The sequence below is a fragment of the Hippocampus guttulatus genome, chromosome 10 (assembly GCF_054856545.1).
Source record: "Hippocampus guttulatus isolate MCC_2025c chromosome 10, RoL_Hgut_1.0, whole genome shotgun sequence".
Classification (NCBI taxonomy): domain Eukaryota; kingdom Metazoa; phylum Chordata; class Actinopteri; order Syngnathiformes; family Syngnathidae; genus Hippocampus; species Hippocampus guttulatus.
The window spans coordinates 14,764,510-14,784,845 of NC_141270.1; the positions used below are offsets into that span (position 1 = coordinate 14,764,510).

The 20,336-nt window shown below is 42.7% G+C and overlaps 1 protein-coding gene across 5 annotated transcripts in view; it reads right to left on the reverse strand.

Moving 5' to 3' along the window:
• Positions 1-998: 998 nt before the first annotated feature.
• sorbs1 (sorbin and SH3 domain containing 1) overlaps positions 999-20,336 on the reverse strand; it is a 44,064-nt gene continuing 24,726 nt past the window's right edge. For 4 of the 5 annotated variants that reach the window (XM_086121530.1, XM_086121531.1, XM_086121529.1 and 1 more), the window contains 13 exons: positions 19,074-19,123; positions 17,228-17,406; positions 11,343-11,407; positions 11,013-11,183; positions 8,428-8,474; positions 7,876-7,990; positions 7,620-7,745; positions 6,368-6,562; positions 5,705-6,214; positions 4,923-5,015; positions 4,269-4,456; positions 3,784-3,890; positions 999-3,515 (listed from right to left, as the gene is read on the reverse strand). In XM_086121530.1, the coding sequence (XP_085977656.1) occupies positions 3,448-3,515; positions 3,784-3,890; positions 4,269-4,456; positions 4,923-5,015; positions 5,705-6,214; positions 6,368-6,562; positions 7,620-7,745; positions 7,876-7,990; positions 8,428-8,474; positions 11,013-11,183; positions 11,343-11,407; positions 17,228-17,406; positions 19,074-19,123 (1,914 nt within the window). In that variant the 3' untranslated portion in view covers positions 999-3,447. Of the gene's footprint in view, positions 3,516-3,783; positions 3,891-4,268; positions 4,457-4,922; positions 5,016-5,704; positions 6,215-6,367; positions 6,563-7,619; positions 7,746-7,875; positions 7,991-8,427; positions 8,475-11,012; positions 11,184-11,342; positions 11,408-12,942; positions 14,362-17,227; positions 17,407-19,073; positions 19,124-20,336 lie in introns of all 5 variants that reach the window. The other variant, XM_086121533.1, reaches the window with a different exon arrangement.

Below are 20,336 nucleotides of genomic sequence, written 5' to 3' on the forward strand. Positions count from 1 at the left end.
AACAGGACATCTTTTCAATAGCAAAGGATAAAAGGTCATTTGAGAAGAGATTTTTAATTTTTGTTTTTTCTCAAATAAGTCAATTTGCTGTGTTGAAACGCATGCAGCCATGCATGCATGCACCGCTTTTGAATTTGGAACACATTCATTATTAGTTAACCGTTTGCTTTATATTTTTGCAATACTTGTTTACTTTTATTGTAATTGATTGAAATCGTAAACCTTCATTTGAAGGCGCATGGTCGTTTCGCAAACTACGGTCATGAAAATGCTCCAGAGTAACTCCTCTGCACTATGAACGATCTGAGACACGCTTGAAGCAGGTTTGACAAGCCTGTGGGTGCCGTCATTCGTGTTCCATACAAGTTTACCATTTATGGTAGAGCTTTAATCCCAGGATGTGGAATGTGCCGCTCCCATTTCTTGAATTCCTTCCAGGATTGCTGTTCAAATGGAGTGAGAAAGCTCATCCACGCTAAAGGAGACTGTTTTTCTTGTGTGATGTAAGTGTGTGTGTGTTTACGAACAAATCAAGAGGACTCAATTTAAGTGTTATTTTGGAAAGTCTCAAGTGGAACAGAATTAAACACAAATCATTAAACTGACATAAATACGAACATAAATGTGTCAGGTGACATGATTGGACCACTTAATTTTAATTTAATTTTTTTTTTTAAACAACAGTTAATAGTTATGTTTACTGAGCAGTGTAGTTAAAGGTTCAAATCCAGAAACTCGGAATTCTCCCAAAATATGCAAGCTGTGTGGTATATATTGATTTCAAGTGTGGACTAGAATTTGAATGTGAATTGTGGCCTGCCTCTCACCCAAAATCAGATTAATCTCACCTGTGGCCCTGATGAAGATGAGCACTGAAATGGGACATGCACAAAGAGAATTTCCCAACAATGACCTACAAACAATGCGAGGATTCTATGCTTTGTTAATACAATGGTTTGGAAAAGTTGATTAAATGTTGCATAATAACAAAGTCATAGCAGTGTATAGCATCTTTATTTTAATATTGTCAATGTAACAGCACTGCAAATTGAAGCAAACAGACCAAACTTGTTGCAGGTTGTGTGTCACAAACAAATCCAACCGGAACATAATCATTGAAATCATGTTGTCACACGATTGATACTTGCACAGTAATCGACACGATCTCTGTGAATGTACTCCGACCACAGAGACTGGAACTACATGGGTAAAGCAGGGCAAGTGTAATATGTCATGGATTTCAGAAATATTCATGAATGAAAATGAGGCACACGTTTGTATCAAACGTAAGGCATTATGAGCTCACAAATGGCAGCGTAATGTTCATGTGCATCAAATTTTCTGTGCTCAGTAACATTCCACACTGTGGCAAAATCCTTCAGGTTGATAAAACGCTGCATGTGACTGAAAGCTCCATCTGATGCTCTCATCATATAGTCGATTTCTTATTATACATATTTACAATCCTTCTTATGTTCTGTGTTAACTCAAGATGACCTTTAAACATATTCTGCGTACACTGGATCACATTCAAATATCATACATTCATACATCCTGTGATGTGTTACGACACACACGATGACACAAGCAATTTATTGTGTGTTGAAGTTGATTTTTACACAGCCATGTTCCTATAGTCCTGTCACAGGAGAGCGCCTTAGGTCAGCTGTCTCCCAACAAAACAAAAAAACATTGATGAAGAGCTCGAGTTAAATGAGAACTTAAACAAACGGTTTGGCCAGCGGCACAGAATGAAACATGCTTTTGTGAGGTGACAAAATACCAGAACAGTCTATCAGTTCTATAACAGGCACACTCATAATACAGTAAATTGTAGTCATTGTGACAACGGTCAGGAACACACGCTTGATTTTTGCCTCAAGAAACACACATCAGTGAGGACAAAGTGCAGATCGCTACAGGGTCTTGTTAAATATGCAATCAATCCATATGGCGTGACACTCACCACTGCACAAATGTAGCTAATACGCTGTGATGCTTCCATACTCCGTATAATACTGACGGGCTACTGATAGTCTGGCAATGCTTGATTAGATATTTACTCATCAACATCCATACAGTATAAATATTGAGACTTTTTTTTCAACTGCCCTATATACATCTGAAACAACAAGAATGAATGTGAGTGCTAATATACAGCTTGTTGAGGACATCTCAGTGCCGGTGAGGAATTTGAGAAGGACAACGGAATTGGGTACCATCCTATATTGCTCGGACTGCCGTTTTTCAAAGGGAAGTAGGAAATCACAGTCACTACACCGGCTTTTGGATGCCAGCGTTTCAAATGTGATTTTGGCTTCTTTTATGGCGCATGCAGCACTAACGCTGACTAGACCATTCCAATCAATTTGAAAACTAAACGTCGGGAGTTACAAATATATGTATCCATATTTCAAAGGCCTCTTAAGTAGCTGTACACATTTACACGACTGGAACATATATAATCCTATCAAGAAGGGTGCTGAATCTCACGATACTTTCAAATCATTATTTTCTGAGACACATTGTCTGCTTCAAAAGCTTCATAATCCTGCGGTGATGTGGTTTGGTGGAATTTCCCAAAATGACCAAGCAGGAAGTTAAATGCTGCAACGCCTGTCCTGCGGTTGCAATGGAGCAAGGTGCCTACCACCACTACCTTGGAGGCATCATGGCGTCAGCAAACATGTTAATGTTTTAAAAGAAAAGATATAAAATAATAAATAAAGTGTCTGAAATTATTTGCATTATTTAGACTGTTTACCTCTTCAACATACGATTTAAGTGTCTTTGACCTTGTGGTTGAGAGAAAATAGAAGACAACTGCACATTTGGAAAAAGTGCTTCTAAGCATGCACATGGCGTGTGATAAAGGTTGTGTCAAATATTATCTGTGTTAAACTTCCACACTATATAGAAACAGCAATCAATGCATTTTGAGTTGTGAATTATCTGGCCAGTGCTGACTTTTGACCTCAAAAAGGTAAAGTCAACCCCCAAATTTTCTCTACAATAATATTAACTACACACCTCCACTAGTTCTAAACACGATATTCTAATTGATAGTGCGTTTGTGGAATATGAGTTCAACAGCAGCAAAATCTACCCATTTTGAGCCATTTCACAGGCCGGCCATTTTGCCACTTTCTGTCAACTGAAAATGTCGTCGCAGTTGCTGACATAAACGCGTGTAGTGTAAATGACACTAACAGATTGGAAGCTTGTGATTGATTTTCATAAAGAATATACTCATAGGAGACCGGCATGTGTCTAACATATACACCATGCTGTGTTTTGGGCATTGAGTATACAACCACCTTCACTGTGCAATTTTACATTCTTGAGAATGAACAAATCATTTTGACTAAATATCTACGCTAACCCACAGCCATGCTCGATATCCAAAGCTTGACAGGCAAGTGTGTGTAACAGTTGAGATTCAACACTTTACAGTTTCACCTCCTTCACGTAATTCCCAGGGAAAGTCCCAAACTGATTTGTCCTCTTTGAGGTACCTGTAAATAAACAGAAACGGGAATCAGAGCTCTGCTTTGTTAGCGCACAAAAGATATTGAACAGTATGAATATAAAGTGTGAGAAATGTCTGTGTTGACGAATCCATCACATTTTTGAGGTAACCCTACGACATGCTATGGCAGTGCAGTGATAAATCGGTACACTTGCGCATTACAGGGTTGCAGACCTCATTCAGGAGAATCGCACACTCTGAAACAGGGTAAGACTGACTGCATTTGTCAGGAATGTGAGGCCTGCGGTACATACCAACAAACCAGCCGTCATCACACTTCTCCATGACGCTGATGAGATCTCCCTCCTGCAGCTCAAGCTCGTCTTCGTTTTGCGGGGCATAACTGTACAGAGCTTGGAAACTGGAGTGGAGCAGAGGAGGACACTGGTAAACATTACGGCGAAGACAGACAACTTGAGACCAGTGAAGAAGATTCAGTCAAACCAATGACAAATCACATCGTGAACACCGTATGGCTTTTTTTGACAGCATTCAGCATTAGCTGCCATACATGCCAATTCAATCCATCACCTGTACAAATGCTGTGGTATGCTTTGGAATAAAACACCTTCATCTTCCATTCTAAGAGTGGATGATATTATAGCTGCAAAGAAGGGAGCACCTCCGTTTATGATGCCGTGTACACTTTCTATAGATGAAATGACCTCATGTCGCGATAATTCTGTCCATATGTTGTCGATGTGAAACGCAAATGTACATGCTGGTAGATCCTACTTACATTGCACAGTTGAGACGGCTGGGCTCTGGGCTGCTGCTTTGGGACAGGGGTTGCTGGGAAATGATCAGAGATTGTTTACTGGGATGGGAGTGCAGTCTATGTAGTGCGTTGAGAGGGTGGTGGGACAACGTGCCGCAGTACCTCACTGAGGTCTCAGCTATATTCAAGATCTCATTACACACTGCCTCCTAGTAGGACAAGCAGGCGAGTCCCAGCAGAGGTTTAGGTTGAAAGTTGGGGAGTAGAGAAAGGAGTTAAAAGAGTGAGGTGGCAGAATTGAGGCAGGAAGGAGAGGCCCAGTAAGTAGAAAGGAGGAAAAGGAAGTGATCCGTTAAAAGCCACAGAGGAGCAGAGCATGGTGGGGACCAGGAAGGAAAGCATGGAAAGGCAAGACACTAGTGTGAGTTCATGTACAGGAAAAATGAAATATTAGTTCATGTATTTTAACTTAGAAGATGTTATTTGCATGCAGTATTTAAAAAAAAAAGATGCAGCTCTTGAATATTGCGTTTTAATGTCAAGGAGCACTGTGAGCATTAATAAGGACGACTCGAAACAGAGTAGGTGAATGAAGGAAATGAGTTTGAATTTTACAGTAAATAAAATTAAATGAGACAGAATTGAAATAAAACATGTAATGGTCAAGAAACTTACCGCAAATGAGTTGACGTTGTTGTCATGGATATCAAACAGCATGACGGGACTTCTGGAGTTCCGCCCATGATGATCAATGTCATTCCGCGCAAGCTGCAAGGCAAAGGACAGCTGACTAATCTCCAAAATAAATAACAGCTTCGTTCGTCCCAAAAGAACACACCACGGTTTCCATCCACCTGCTGCAACAATTTGAACAGTTTTTTTTCAAAGTGTTTTAAATCCATTTAGATTTTTCAAAGGAAACTTTATTTATTCACACAGAGCTACAAATTTGACAACGATTAAAAAAAATCTCTCTCAGTCTGAACATGTTGGAAAAAAATACAGTCTTTTTCTCATCAGGATGACATGGCAAGATAGACTTCTGGCATTTATCGTGTTTTGGAAAAGAGACCTGTTTTTATCCATCCTTTAGTCAGATAAATTCTTTTCGACTAATTCATATGCAGCTAGTGTGAATGACCCCTTCACCAAACGATCAGACGGAAATGCATGATGAGATGCAATCAATGTTGACTTCTTTGAAAACTCGAAAATCAAGGAACACAAGCATCAATCGCCATTAACACTTGTGCGTTAGTTGTACACAACATGCAGACCTGCAACTGTCAGCACCACGGTGAGGTTTCTATTCTAAGCCAATGGCCAAAACACTCATGTTAAACATGTCTTCCACACCAAAATGTTAGCCACGCTATGTCAGCAAAGACCAAATTGAAGGGTCACAAGATCGCAGAGTGAGCCTGAACTATAATCACGGCACACCATGCCAAAGGTACCTCTGCAGGGCTATTTTGTCTGCTCCCGGGGGCGGCACAGCTGCCGCCGCACCCCTCTGCACCTTCGCCCTCCGCCCTAAGCCAACCTTCCAACACTGGCCCGCCACAGGGGCTAATGCTACGAGACAGATGTGCTGAGGGTGGGGAAAGCAGGAAGCCCTCCCCCTGAGGAGGAGTAAAAGTGAGGAAAGGAGTGGCGGAATTGGGCCTGGGTGGGTACGGCGGGGGCAGTGGGGAGGCAGATGGCGAGGTCACGGGAGAGATGCAGTATGGGCTGCTGCTGATGGGTGGCACAGGGCTGGCAGAGTAAGGAGGGGGCAGGTATTCGCCGCAGCGGTAAGAAACAGTGGGCAGAGGAGGCAAGGGTGGGGTTGGGGCGGCAGGCGGGCTTCCACCTCCCACAGTCAGAGAGATCCACTCGGAGGACACGGCATGGACCTCTGGGGACACGGAGCGGCAGGGCGAGCGAGGAAGCGGCAGGGGCGAAGTGGTCAGGCGATTACGATACAACTTTTTATAGAAGACGAGGCGGGTGTGAGAGGAAGAAAATGGAAAAAAAAAAGAGGAGACACATTGACAAGACGGGAGAATGAAAATTAAAAGTTGTGCGCAAAGATGGAATCGAACTTTGTGAAGTTCAGAAGTCATGTTGTGGGTCCTTACCTGAGGGGAGGCATTAGTGCTGCGCTGTGGCGAGGAGCTGAGAGGCGGGTCTGGGTAATCCAAGCCATTTTTGACACGTGGTCGTTTGTGCACTTCGACATAGGTGACAGGGAAGATGCCTTGGCGGTTTGTGCCCGAGATTTTACCTTCATACCAGTTCTCATCCACTCTCCGAATCAGCGTGATCCTTTCCCCCTGCACACATTTTTGGGCTGTAAATCACAGGGTCTCACATTAACAGTGGCCTGATGGGCCGGGTCATCATGTGACCGGGTCGGGCCACCAGTACAAATTTCATATCACACTGGTGTTGGGCCGAAACCTCAAAAGTCACAATTTGGTCAATTTCACGTCTTTTCATACATCTATGTGGGTGTTATTTTTACAACTTAGTGACCAATCTTAAGTGTTGAAAATGGTTTGCTCTCTTTGATGAGGCAATGTTAATGATTGATCAAACACACCGTTTTTGTGGTTTCTTGAAAAGTGATGATTTTGGAGATACAAGGAATCCGTCTGATGCCAGTGATATATAAATGAAATGAAATCAACACGTTCTTGCTTTTTGAATATGTAATACAGTATTCAATATTTTGAGTTTTATTCATCTGTGCATATTTGATCACCCTCATTTGCTGGCGCATTGTGTGCCACAGATGTACTCATGCGCAGTTTGGCCATTGAGTCTACAAGCTTCACTATTTCATCCAAAGGCAGATAGGCCTGAATATTTATAATTGTAAGTATTGTTACATTTTATTTTAAAATCACAATATCTATATACTGGGAAGTGGAGAGTGTGGATATTTTTGAAAGCAGCTGCATTGATGGCCCACTGACGCTCAGTATTTGTGTGCACTTTGGCCACTAAAACGACATGCTTCTCCGGTTCATCCACTGATAGGCCGACACATATATAATTATGAATTTTGTTAAGTATTGTTTTAAATCACATTATGCATTTAATGGAGACTGTGGCAAATCTTTTTTCAGCGGCTGGTTTGATGCCCTGTACGCGGATGCATTTTGGCCGTTGAGAACACGCACTTCACTATTTCATCTCAGATAGGTATATAATTAAGAATTTTAAGTACTGTTTTAAATCAGGGCCAGTGCTGGTTCTGACATGGCCACCAGAACTGGGCTAAAAAAAATGTCAGATCCTGAATCATCAGGCATACTCTATATGAGTGCCTCCAATTCACTTGAATTTTGTGTGATGTATGGAAGTGCTTCCACACGTTTGTCATACCTTTCTGAATGACATCTCCACCACCGTGTCTCCTGTGAAGTTAAAGCGGGCAACGGCATCACCGTATTCCAGCACCTGCACTGGGACACTTTTCTTCGGCTGTGCTTTCTCAGTGGGGGGCAGGAGCTGTGCAATTAGGGAAACACATAACAAGTCTAACTGAGCAAGAAAAACATTGTAGAAGTTGGATCACCAAAAAAAAAAAAAGTTCTGACAAGACAAATAAAATAACAGTAAGCGTCGTGAGTCACAGTACCTCAACATAGCTTCGAGGGAAAATCCCAACTCTTCCGTGGTGCTCTCCTTCGTACCAGTTCTGATCCACCTGTCTAATGATGTAAACGATGTCTCCCTTCTGAAATGGTAATTCCCTAAAAAGATTTTGCAGATAGATTTAATCTAAATAACATAAAATCGCAGATATTATATTTGACAAAATAGTAACTACATAATACTCCTGCACATCGATGTTGGATGATTTTTTTTTGTGTGTGTGCATGATACTAAGAAATAACATCATTGGCATTTACTCAACTTGCCCCAGCATCTACCAACACTAACACCAACACCATTACTCCTGTAAATATCGACATCAAGAGAATACATGAGGATAGTTTGATACAGCGTCTCTTTCAGATTATCACTCAAGACGCTTTATTGGGAAACTGACTCCAAGATCAATTAAACATTATGAGGCTTTAGATTCTCATGTATTGTACTGGGAAAATATTGGTTGGTATGATGCTTGAATGATCATCTTTACCCTTCACATGCATTGTAATTGTAAATTCTGATTACGTGCGCTTACTTTAGAGTTTCCGCTCTGAAGTCGAAGCGTGCCATGGCTGGAGTTCTCTGTGTAGACACACATAGGAGAGACAATTAATTAATGGTGTTGACAGGAGACGTTCATAATTTAAAGCAGGTCCCAGATGTCTTAATTACATGGGGAAGTGGAGGATGGTGAAGGGATTCCGCCGTTTCCACAACAACACGTTTCCCCCTACTTGATTGTCCTCCAACACATGCTTTTGTGAAAATACCACAGGGACTTATAGACATTTTACAGCATATTTCTGGTGTAACTGGTGAGGAGAGATTGTCTCGTTTTAGGAGCAAATCTGTCTCATCCAAGGCTTTCACAAGAAGAGCCTTGAGTGTGGAAAACACGAGAGTGGCCTTTAGCTTCAAAACAATTAAATCGTTTCGTGGATGCAAAAGTTATATCACCAAACACAAACACCTCCTCCTGCCACCGGCACCTCTTCACAAAGCAATTAAGTGCCGCATTTCAGCAGCTAACGTTGTTATCGAATTTGAATCTGTGAAATAAATAAGACTTAATGCAGCTCTGTTTGCCTTGAAGCCAACATGAGGTAATTTAACTGTGAACGGGGGTGAATTCCGCTATAAACCTTAAAAAGTCAATTTTATCTCCCCTTTAACTATAAGCCTGTTTTTTCAATCATATTCATGCTTATTGTCATAGTGCATATAGAATGGTGATCACAACATAAAATTTGTTGGTCATTTAGAACACACAGGATGCAAAATGTCACAAGCTTGTCCAGGTGATTTGTACTATTTGGCCTCTCAGAGGAGAGGAGTCATAGCTTGCAACAGAAAGAAGTGAAACTACTGGTAATACCAGGGAATTATTTACAGTATCTGAGTAGACATTTATTGTGGATATTAGCACAATGTCGGAAGATTGAAGTCAAGATGGCGCCCGAGTAGGCAGCCGTCGGCAAGTGCTCTCATGAGCCTTGCTTTTTTGTTGTTGTTTTTGTGTTTGTTTTGTCACTTTGTGTTTGTTGTTACGTCGTGTGGACCTGATGTGGACTTTTTTCAGCATTTTTTGGCCACGACATTCATTTAGGAGGAGACTCTGTGCTTGGTGGTTGCGCCTTCTCGGCAGCATGGGTATACCAGCACTGTTTTTGATGGGGAGGAATGTCGGCGCCATTTGACTGTTGTTGCTGGACAGTCCCGGGGCGCTTGTGTCTTGCACCTGTAATGGGCAGCATTTTTCACAGCCCCGCTTTGTTCAGCGGAGAGATCGGTGCTGTTGAACGGTCTGCGGCTGGATGGATGTAAGGCTTGAGGAGCCGACGATGAGAAGAAAGGAGCGTTAGCGCGGAGCGCCGATGCGGATTTGGAACTGGGAGTCGCGGCTTGGAGTTTGAAGCGGATTACGTGGGACAGGAGAAGTGAACTCATCTCTTTTCGTCAATGGACGCTACAGCTTCGCGTTTGCTTTCAAAACTTAGCTTGTAGCAGACGTGTGCACATTTTCAGCATGACGTCTCTGACCCACTGGTGAAAGGACACTTTGATCCTCTCCTCTTTCATCTATAACTGCTTCAGACAACAAAGTGTATGCAGAAAAGTGGTGAAGATTGTACGACTGTCTGTGTCCTATGTGTTGTGCTGTGTTATTTTTGTTATTTTGACTTCAAAATGGCGCCGCGAGAGTGGCTGCCTTTCCAGCAGCTCCTATATTTTGTTGTTCTACTTCTTCCTTTCATAACTTTGCTGCTGTGAATTGGGAATTTCTCCATTGCGAGACTAATAAAGGTTTTCTTAAGATGCTACAGAAAAGTATCATTAAATTCAGCCTTTAGATCAGGGTTAGGGTAACAAGTAGCGACCGAGGATCATATGAGCAGCCCGCAGGCCTGTTCTCAAAATAAGTCACCAGTGATCGGATATTGTGATTTCCTGAACTATTGTAGAAAAAAGCCCCGTTCCTTATTAAGAATAACATAATTAAAAATAGTTTGAGCAAATGCTCTCTCAACATAAAAGCCCTTTGCATTAATCAGAACCCAAGGAGTAGCTCTCAGTTTCAAAATGGGTGGTGACCCCTGTGTAAGATTGTCAAATAGGTGATTGAAGGTGATCCATATTTAGCCACATAAATGGGTGAAATAGTAGCAACCCCACTAGGAAGGTGTATTTCAGTTCTATACTACTGTAAAACAACCATAAAAATAAATCTAGTTATATAAACATTACTGCGTTGATTAAAATTGACCAGTATAATCTTTGTAAAAGCAGACGTTTTTGTACACTTAATGAAGTGTGTATAGTGAGTGTCCAGTTTATACTGTATGCAGAAGACAATTACCTATGCGTAATGTGATTCAATTATAAATCCAGCGACCAAAAATGGATTTCCTATTGCTGCTCACACTAATGTTCTGACCAGCAGGAAAAAGGCAGACAAGTATGCAGACCAACTGCTGACAAGACATCACCAAAACCCCAATAGTTCCCCACCATCAGCCATCCCGACGCTTCCCATTCCCCCCCAAGCCTGACTCATATGCTAACTGACAAAGCAGCTGCGGTGTTTTTCCTGTTTGCAACAGACCTGGCCTGTATTTGTACCTCCATGCCAGATTTCCGTTTCTCTGTGTTATCTGTTATGTTGAGCAGGTCTCCAAAGCGCTCGTTGGTGATGAACTGGTGATGCGTTGGGACGATGCCAGTGTGACGTCTTGACGCTATGTCAGCCTCTTCCTGTTCCCGCTTGAGCCGCCGCTGCTCCTCCAACATTTTCTGCCAAGGAAACAGACTGTTTTTCCCTCTAGATAAGGCTCCCCTTAAAGTGTGACACAGTAACAGAGCTGTTGAACACATGCCTCCTCGTTCTAGTTTCCAGCACACCCTTTAGTACTTACGTATAAATGCAAAAAACAAAACAAAACAAAAAATCACCTCTTTGTCCCCATGACGCCTCCTCAGCACTTCATCCTGGCTCTCTCCGTGCGCTGGGGATAAGTCTAACAAAAAGAAACAAAAAGAGTTGGACACTGTGAGGAATTTGCTTCTTCGAGACAAACGCAATGGAAGAAGAAAACATTGCGAATAAGATGATATTGCAGTCAAATATCTGATTCCAATGAGTAAAATCAAAAGATAAGCATTAGATAATGATTAAACGAACATAATCCCTCTCACACAAAACCAAAACCCACACATGGCAAACTCCATTCAGCATGCACAAAGGAGAAAAGGAATGAATACAGAATGATCAAATAAATGTGTTCATGAAAAAAAAAAATGTACAGATTCAGGAAACAAAAATAAGTACCCTAATTTGCTTTGGCCAAAATGCAACTAGGTTGTGGCATTGATCTACAAGCCTCCAGACAATAATCTTTACATTTGTAACTAGAAAGTCTGATTACTACCGTATTGGCCCGAATATAAGACGGTGTTTTTTGCATTGAAATAAAACTGAAAAAGTGGGGGTCGACTTATATTCGGGGTCTAGACATTATACCTATTCACGACGCTAGATGGCGCCAGATATCATTGAAGCGAATGCTGAACTTGACTCCCCAGGCCAAAGTGAACCTCTGTCACGAAGAATAAAAATAAAAATAGCGATAGCACGAAGAAGAAAAATAAAACATAGCGGTAAGAAAGAAAAGAGAAGAAAATAACAGAAGAGATAACAGAAAATGGAGAAACGTAGCGACAATCTGGAGAAAAGTGGGTTGATCGGCCAGGTTAACCGGCAGCTGAGGAGAAGTTATGATGTACTGTAATTTACATTTCAAAAACCAGAAGCCATTCATTTACGGATGTGATTGCACTTTAGTTTACATATTTAAATGTTCAGATATTAAGATTTGAATGAGGCAAGATAACATGCTTTTTCTCTCAAATATATTGTTATAATCATTTGTTTCAGATGCACTGTAATTATTTTCTGTATAAAAATTAATTTGGTGTTCAAAAAGTATTTTTTCAAACTTGAGTCTTGAAAAAGAGGGGGTCGTCTTATAATCAGGGCCATCTTATACTCGGGCCAATACGGTACGTTTGACTGCAGCGGCTTATTTGCAGTTTCCTTTTGCGTACCAGCAAGGGTCACAACAAACATATTTATGGATAACGGATGGATGGATATTACTGTATATTCTTTATTTACCTTGTACATTAAGTAGTGTACCTGCTTATTCTGACAAACAAAGCAGGAAGTATTATCGGGTGGGATACTGCTTTGCGTGCGACTCAAATCTGATGCCACCAGGAGACTAAGGACACGTTATTAAAAAGCTGCCTCAACCTCCAACAGTCACTCTTGTGCGTAGCTGGAACCATAGTGATTCACATTTGAATGGAGGAGTATCAACTACCACACGCCAAAAGACACGGAGGCTTGACTGTGACTTTGTAAAAACACCACTTAGAATAAAGATGGATGGTGGTGTGTTGAGACGGGAGACAAGGTGAAGTGTTGAGCTGAATGAGTGAGGCACAGAGGAAGGGAGGAGGATGACAGTTGTGATGGAATGGAGATAGCCACCTCTGTGGTGAGCTGCCAGCGGCTGCAGAAGGTTCCCGTTGGCGTCCAGGCCCTGTCCGTTACTCAGCTGCTCACAATTGTCACCCTCTCCATTACTCAGCCTCTCCAGGACCTCCAGGGAGGACAGACGCTGAGGTATGAGAGGTTTGAGCTCAGGAGATGTGCTGTGGGGTCTCTGAGTGCCTATTATCACTTTAGTGGCCGATAGTGTCCTCCGAGGATGTTGGGAGTGGAGGCTCTTCCGTAACCTGAAAGGGGCGGGGCCCATGAGCAAGAGATTCCGAGGCAGCATGGTCTTCTTCTCTGGTGGTGCTGATTTCTCTTGCTGAGCTGTGGCCTGCTGTCTCTCATGCCTTAGAATAGTAGTAAAGCGGGTGTAGGAAGCTGGACAGGGCCCTTTGCATTTCGTGGGTTTAAGGGGGAAGTGATGGTGGTTCATATGGTGCAGATGGTGGTGGTGCAGTGGGAAAGACATTGGAGGCAGGGCGGAGGGACTCTTTGTTCCACTAGGAGCCGAGTGGTTCTGCTCTGTGGAGCTCTTCTTTAAGATTTGTACAACCTCAGGATCAACAGAAGAAGCCGACTCGGCCCTAACCTGGCCTCCATCCTTTGAGGGGGAGGCTGCCTCCTCCACAGTTTTATTCCCGGGTGAAAAGGACTCCTCCGTGTCGTTTCCACCTGCCTCCACAGGAGAGCAGGCATCTGTCTGGGAGTTGTCCACCACCAAAAGACTCTCAGCTGACAGCGCAGAGGGCAGGTAGAGAGAGGCAGCACGTTCTGGGCTATGGATGTAGTTGGAGTTCAGCGTGGGCAACGAGGAGGAACGACTGGGTGTCAGACTGGACTGTTGAATGTACATTTCAAACTCAGTGACCCGTGACAAAACAGTGTCCCGTGTAATTTTACCACCATCAGCTTCGGACTTTTCATCCCCGTTCGCTTTTTCCCCTTCAAAGAGATAAGCCAGGCTGCGGACGCTCCCTTGGGGGCTGCAGCCCACTGATCTGGGCCGCTGAATGTGATGCATGATCTTGTACAGGCTCGAAAACTCTGACGCACTCCTCCTCACTGCAGGGGAAACTTCCCTGAGGCCATCAGCACAGGAGTCTGAATAGTGACACCCCTCCCTCACCTCTGTCCCAGCTCTGTCACGATCACATGTACTTGTGTACAGATCCTCACAGCTGTGCGCTTTGGGTTGCTTCACAGGTCGCGTGATGCTTTCCTGGATGTCACCACCAGACGGCAGCAGTTTGGGCTTGAATTTGGACGGCAAGATTTGGGGTATGCAAGCTTTGGCAGCAGAAAGGGGCTTCTTACTCTTACATTGGTTAGCTATTGCATGACTGGCAAGAACCGATTGACTATTTTTAGAGGGGTAGGGTGAGTCTAAACAGCCATTCCCACCTTTATAATCCACTGGCAAGCATGCAGGACAACAGAATAAACAGCATATTAGATTACAATGGTCACAGGTTCACCCACAAACACGCTAAAACAGAATTAGCCACAGTTCGAGAGTAAAGCAATTGATTCAATTGAGGCTATAGGGCAGACTTGATGCAGTGTACATCAAGTTATAGATGACCACAATCGAAACAGCACAGTGTAAGATGAAAAACTGTGCTCTGTGAAATGCTAGTAGATTTGACATAAAGGAGGAGAACATAAACATGAAACAAAGTGTTAATAGCAGTATGCAGTGAAATGTTATGCGATGGAGGTTGCGGAGGAATCCGAACTCTGACTGCAGTATCAATACTTTCAAAACAAGATTAAAAATTATTGCATTTAACCTATTTCATATTCATGTTAACGTTTCCCTCAACATGCCCTATGAATGCCCTACATTTGCATTAAGATGAGTGATGGCAATGCTTGTTTTTTGGGTGTTTGGAAATACGAATTATTGGTCAGGGTAAACTACCTCCTAGCTTTCTGAACTATCCATAGTGATCCAGATGGGAGCGGGAAATGACACAACACTTTCACATGCTGTGACACACGTTTGCAGCATAAGTGAACCATCTGCCACCTCTCATCTGCTGTACTAATAAACACACATGGGAGATGTCCGCTTGATATTATAAACCAAAGCATGTGGCAAGTTATCTATTCTGCAATAAAAATGCCTTCATAATGGAGCAAGAGGTTCTGTTTTTTGAAAAATGATGATAAAGAAAGCTTTTGTTTGTTTGTTTTTTTAACAGGAGCATGTGGCAGCTTTGGTAAATTTGTTCAACAGTGAGCCTGGTGAACAGTGACTGAGTCGAATGGGAAAGTTTGGACGTCTGGTGTTTGTCATTTGACTAGAGTAGCAAATGCATTTAGAGCACGAGCCTCTAAACGGACAGTGTGGAAGCTGGAACAGAACTCTCTTTTTATACTGTATATTTCTTTCAAACGGGGCTGTTCTTACAAAGATCCATTACATTTGATAATGCTTGTAAATTTCTCAACATCAAAAAAGGCATTTATCACAGCCTCAAATAGATGGAACAAAAGATATTTGCTGTGTGTATGCACGGTCTTGGGCTTGAAAGTGCAATGAAAGAATTTAATGTGGGTTTGAGCTAATTTACATTTGTTTACATGCCTATGTTTCTGTATTACAATTTAAAATAATTGCAAAAAGGCTGTCCACATTTTATCCAGGCCTAGGATTACCTTCTTTCAGGCAAACATCTCTAGTTTTGTCATGATTTTTTTTTTTTAAAGGTGAGCATTATTATATCGGTACGGAAGCGTATTGCTGCCACATCAGGGAGGGAAAAAAAAAACATGAAATGGACCAAAAACATTAAAATGATCATCTAAAATTTGTGATACTTGTCGTGTACAAACATGACAATGATCATGTAAAAACATGACGCTTATGTAAAAACGTGAACATTATCATGTAAAAACATGTCTTGTAAAAATGTGAAAATTATCATGGAAAAACGTGAAACGTACAAAATGTGACCAAGTTGGCTCCCTCTAGTGGTATGCAAAATAATCACTGAGTTCAATGTTCGTACTGTACATTGTGCAATAAAGTATCTCAACCTAAATAAATAAAAGAATAAATAAGTAAAAATATCCAGTTAAATACATTTGTTATGTACCTTTCAGTTGTATTTAACTTGCTGGGACAATACATTTGCATTTAATCTTTTAGAATTTGCATTTAGGTACGATGTTTATTTAACTTTTATGTGCAAGACATTTGGACTGAACCATTATTAAAATAGTTATCAATTTTCCTAAATGCCCATCTTATTCTTGATGAACACTGGGGCCTACTACTTTCATGGATTTTAATGGTGTTCATTATGATGGTTCTTGGAGAGCCAAGTATTTTTTTGGGTGGTACTTGGTGTAAAATATTTGCAAACCCACAGACTAGACAATCAAAAAATCATGTGTCATTACAGTATATTAAAAAATGACAGTGATTAAACCTTTTGAAAGAAAACAAAAAACAAACAAAAAAACATATTGCAATCATTATCTGGGGTTCTAGGTGCCCCCACAGATTAAGCCTCGCAGGAGGTTTCTGCTCATTGATCAGTTTTGTTGACATAACACATTGTAACGTAGAAACAACTCAACTGTCTGCCACGGTGTGATGTAACAGTGCCGGATCATGCGCCTGATCTGCCCATTCTCTCGCTTCCTTGCATTCCATCTTTTCTCCTCCCACAATGTTTGACTCTCCGGCCATGTGCTCAGACATTCCGGCCACTGACCTCAAACTGACAGCTGACTTCCTCCGGCATGCCCACCCTCTGTGTCCCTCCTGTTTATCCCCCCCCCCCCCCCCCCCCCGGTTTTGCAGAGCACATATCTTTTTTATCTCACTCATCCCTTCTCATCCATCCCCTCCCCGGGTCTCTGTTCTATGACGAGGGAAGACACTGAAGTCCTGCCCAACCTAAACCTGCCTAGCGACTGCAGCATGAAGGGAAACACTCCCCAAGGTTAGCTTCCGTAGTCTGAGAAAGACAACCTCATTTCGCCCTTAAATGTTTTCCAAAGCAGATGTCCAGTAATGTTATCATCCGTGTCATTGGTAATAAATCAAAAGTGACTGGGGATGAATGCTGTGGGGTGATTGACTAAAGCTGTGAAGCCTGGAAGCAAAGATGTGCGGACTCCAGCAGAACGGAAACACATGTTCATCATCAATGTTTTTATAGCTCAATGTTCGTTTTACACAAACGACCTAAGGGGCTGTCTAACCCTGATGTCCATGCACATCTACCATACACACTTGTGTCCATATTAATTGGTCGGTATATACCTTTAGGGGAGGATGAGCTGCCATGGCGCTTATTTAAGGCTCGTAGACCTTGTAAGGGAATATCACCGCCTTCCAGGACAGTCTTGTAAACATGACGGTCACATTCTGAAGCCACAGGGTCATTTTCGGATGATCCTCCATCCTTCTCCACCTCATTGTGTCCAGACTTGCTGGAGGAGCTAGACAGTGGAACGCAGACAGCATATTAAAGTTCGTTCATTCAGAGGAGTGTTTTGATGATAAACAGAAAGATACTAATTCGGCAGTGAGCTTCCATATGGTTCTTATTTAGGATGTCTTGAGGGAATTCCTGCCTTGGGAGACTTGCGGAAGTCAAAATAATGAGATGAACCTGAGTGCAGAATTTACAGGTAGCTCTTTCAGGGAAAGCACTCACAACCACAGATATTTTGGCATTCCGTAAAGGCCAATATATCAGATGTTCCTATAAATTCCCGCATAGCGTATCATCCCTTACAGTTGCATGATGTCTCATGTTCACTCTCGTTCTTCTGCTCACGTGCCACTCATGGCGCTGCTCTATTTCAAGAAAAAGGTGGTCATTAAACCGACAGGGCCTCTTGGATCACTGGCAGCAAACAAGCATTCGATTTCTGTCCTCCTCTGTCAAAAGGAAAATTTTGTCCATTGGTGAAGTGGGTTTTGTATCTACCAAGTCAGAGTTTTACAAGCTTGGCAACATGCATGGATTCTTTACGGTGCTTGTCCACTACCGTGACAAGAAGCTCTTTTCAAACTGCTGGAAAAATATGTGAATTCCCGACTGCAGCAAGCCAATAAAATCATGTTGGCTCTCGGTAAGTAAGGAGTGCTGTGGCTTAAATTCAGAAGCAATGTGAGATCCAAGATAACTTCTTGAGGAGGTTCTGGGAAGATCAAGACAGGATGCTGCCGGGCCAAAACACTGACCTAAGATCCTCTTTTACTTTGGATATAGGGATGACTTCAGAACTTACTGTCAACAGTTTTTTTTTTTTTTAGCAATCCCACTACCCCAGCTAACTTGTTTATTTTTCCTGTCAATGCAAATGCCTTGTACACACAAACTACATTCATTCATTCATTCAGATGTTTTGTGTTTTAAAATCAAATAGCAACTTCACATGACATTCTCTCAACAACTTAGGGGAAAAAAACCCTGGTATGAGACTTTGAACTAAGTTACTTGTGGCGCTGTGGTTTCCTTTGGAAAATGTTAGTGAGCACGAACTTGCATCCGAGCAACCGACCGAGAAACACTTTCTTCAAATTTAAAAACAAATCAGTGACCATTCCAATTCAAGACCATAAATAGGAAACTCGTAACGACATAATGCGAGTACCAGACGGGAGTTGGTGCGAACAAAAAAAGGGGAGGGAAAAGAACTCTTTCCCAGTAGATGTTTTACATTTTATTACAAACAGAGAGGAAAGCGAATAAGACAATGGACCTGTCTGTGTACTTTAAATAATCCAGTCGCTGGTTAATTCTTGCAGGAGATAACAGTTTTGATGTTCTACAGCAGCTATCCTCGTGACATACAGGTTGGTGTCTAATACTGATGCAATCCATAAATCACCACATAGCAGCCATGCCCCTCGACACAAACGCCACTCTCCAAGCACTACCTTGTCCAAAATTAGCAAACATAAACAGAGAACACCGTGTTCTGGTAGCTTACCGCCTAATTCAAAGGTTCCCCTCAGGAAGCAGGAATCCCCCGCCGAAGGGGGAGCAGTCTCGCACTGACATTTATCCCCCACAACATGCCGGAATAATAATTAGCGTAGTGGAAGGGGCAAGTGAGCCCAAGTATTGGTATGAGATTGAGAAGCATGAACTCACTAGTTCTTCAGGTCGGAGGCTGTTTCCAGGGGGCTGAAGGAGGGGGCACTCTGCAACAAAGCAAACAAAGAAGTCATTGATAGATCCACAGGATGGTCTCCTCCAGCTAGAACAGAGGCAGGCACATTAGCAATGGCCAAATTCTTTTCTCGCTTTTCCTCTCTGTTGTTCACTCGCTGATGTGGCTTTCAGTCTCCAGCACCCTGCGCTCTTAGCGTCTCCGGACTGGGCTTGGCACCAAGTAGGAGAACGCATGTGTTTTGGCCTGCATGCAAGTTAGAGGGGGGCGGGGACGGCAGTGAGGAGAGTGGAGGAAGGGGAGGGGTGTGTGAGTGGGCGGATGGGTTCGCATCAGTCAGGGGGCGCCCATGCGGGGAGGGGGCTGTCACAGGTTTAGCCAATGGCCTGCTGTCTCCCGGTGAAGCCGTTCTCTTTTGTCTGGTATTGAGTCACTCTCATTACCACTCGAGCAGACCGGAGGACAATTAACCAGCTGGTGGTGCAAACAGGCCGAATTACACACTCACACTTTTGAAACTCTGGACCACACTCGAGGCACAAGTGTTGCAAGAATTCAGGAAAATACATTTCAGAACAGACTGATAAAATGTTGTCGAAGGGCAAAAAGCAAAACAATAACTGATCAGTGCAGGAGCAGTTGTGAGTAGTGAGTAGTGAGTCCAAAAGTGGCCATTCAGTGTTCCGGCAGCACCCAGCAGCGCTTTGAGTGAGGCTATAATTTTAGGTCACTGTTTCTGCTGCTTTCCTCCTCTCAGACGTCACAGCAGGTAAAAATAACGGACGTGACACGAGCACTAGGAATATGAGCGCGAGTGTTGTTTGCAAATACGATTGCACAATCCTCATCCCAGCCATACCGGCCTCGCTGCTAATACCACATCCACTTCTCCACCACCACGCTTCTCGAACCGTTGGCCAGACAAGGAGCATTCTCAACACCCCATTTGCCACAACATGCCTTTCTCCTTAGTTGCCAGGGCAGAATGATCATTAATAACCCATCAGAATAAACGTCTGTCTTTATAAGAACAGGACATCAGGCTGCCAGGTCGATGTTCTATTTATAAAGCCAAATGTTCCATGTTAACTTGGAGAGAATGCGCGTGTCATTGAATAATCTCATGCTCTTCCTTGCACCTCCGTGACTTGTATCCCCCTGAAGATCTGGCTCACACACGCACATACACACACGCTCAGCTTCAATGGAACGGTGTAAGAAAACAAGTGCGGAAGGCTGATTAG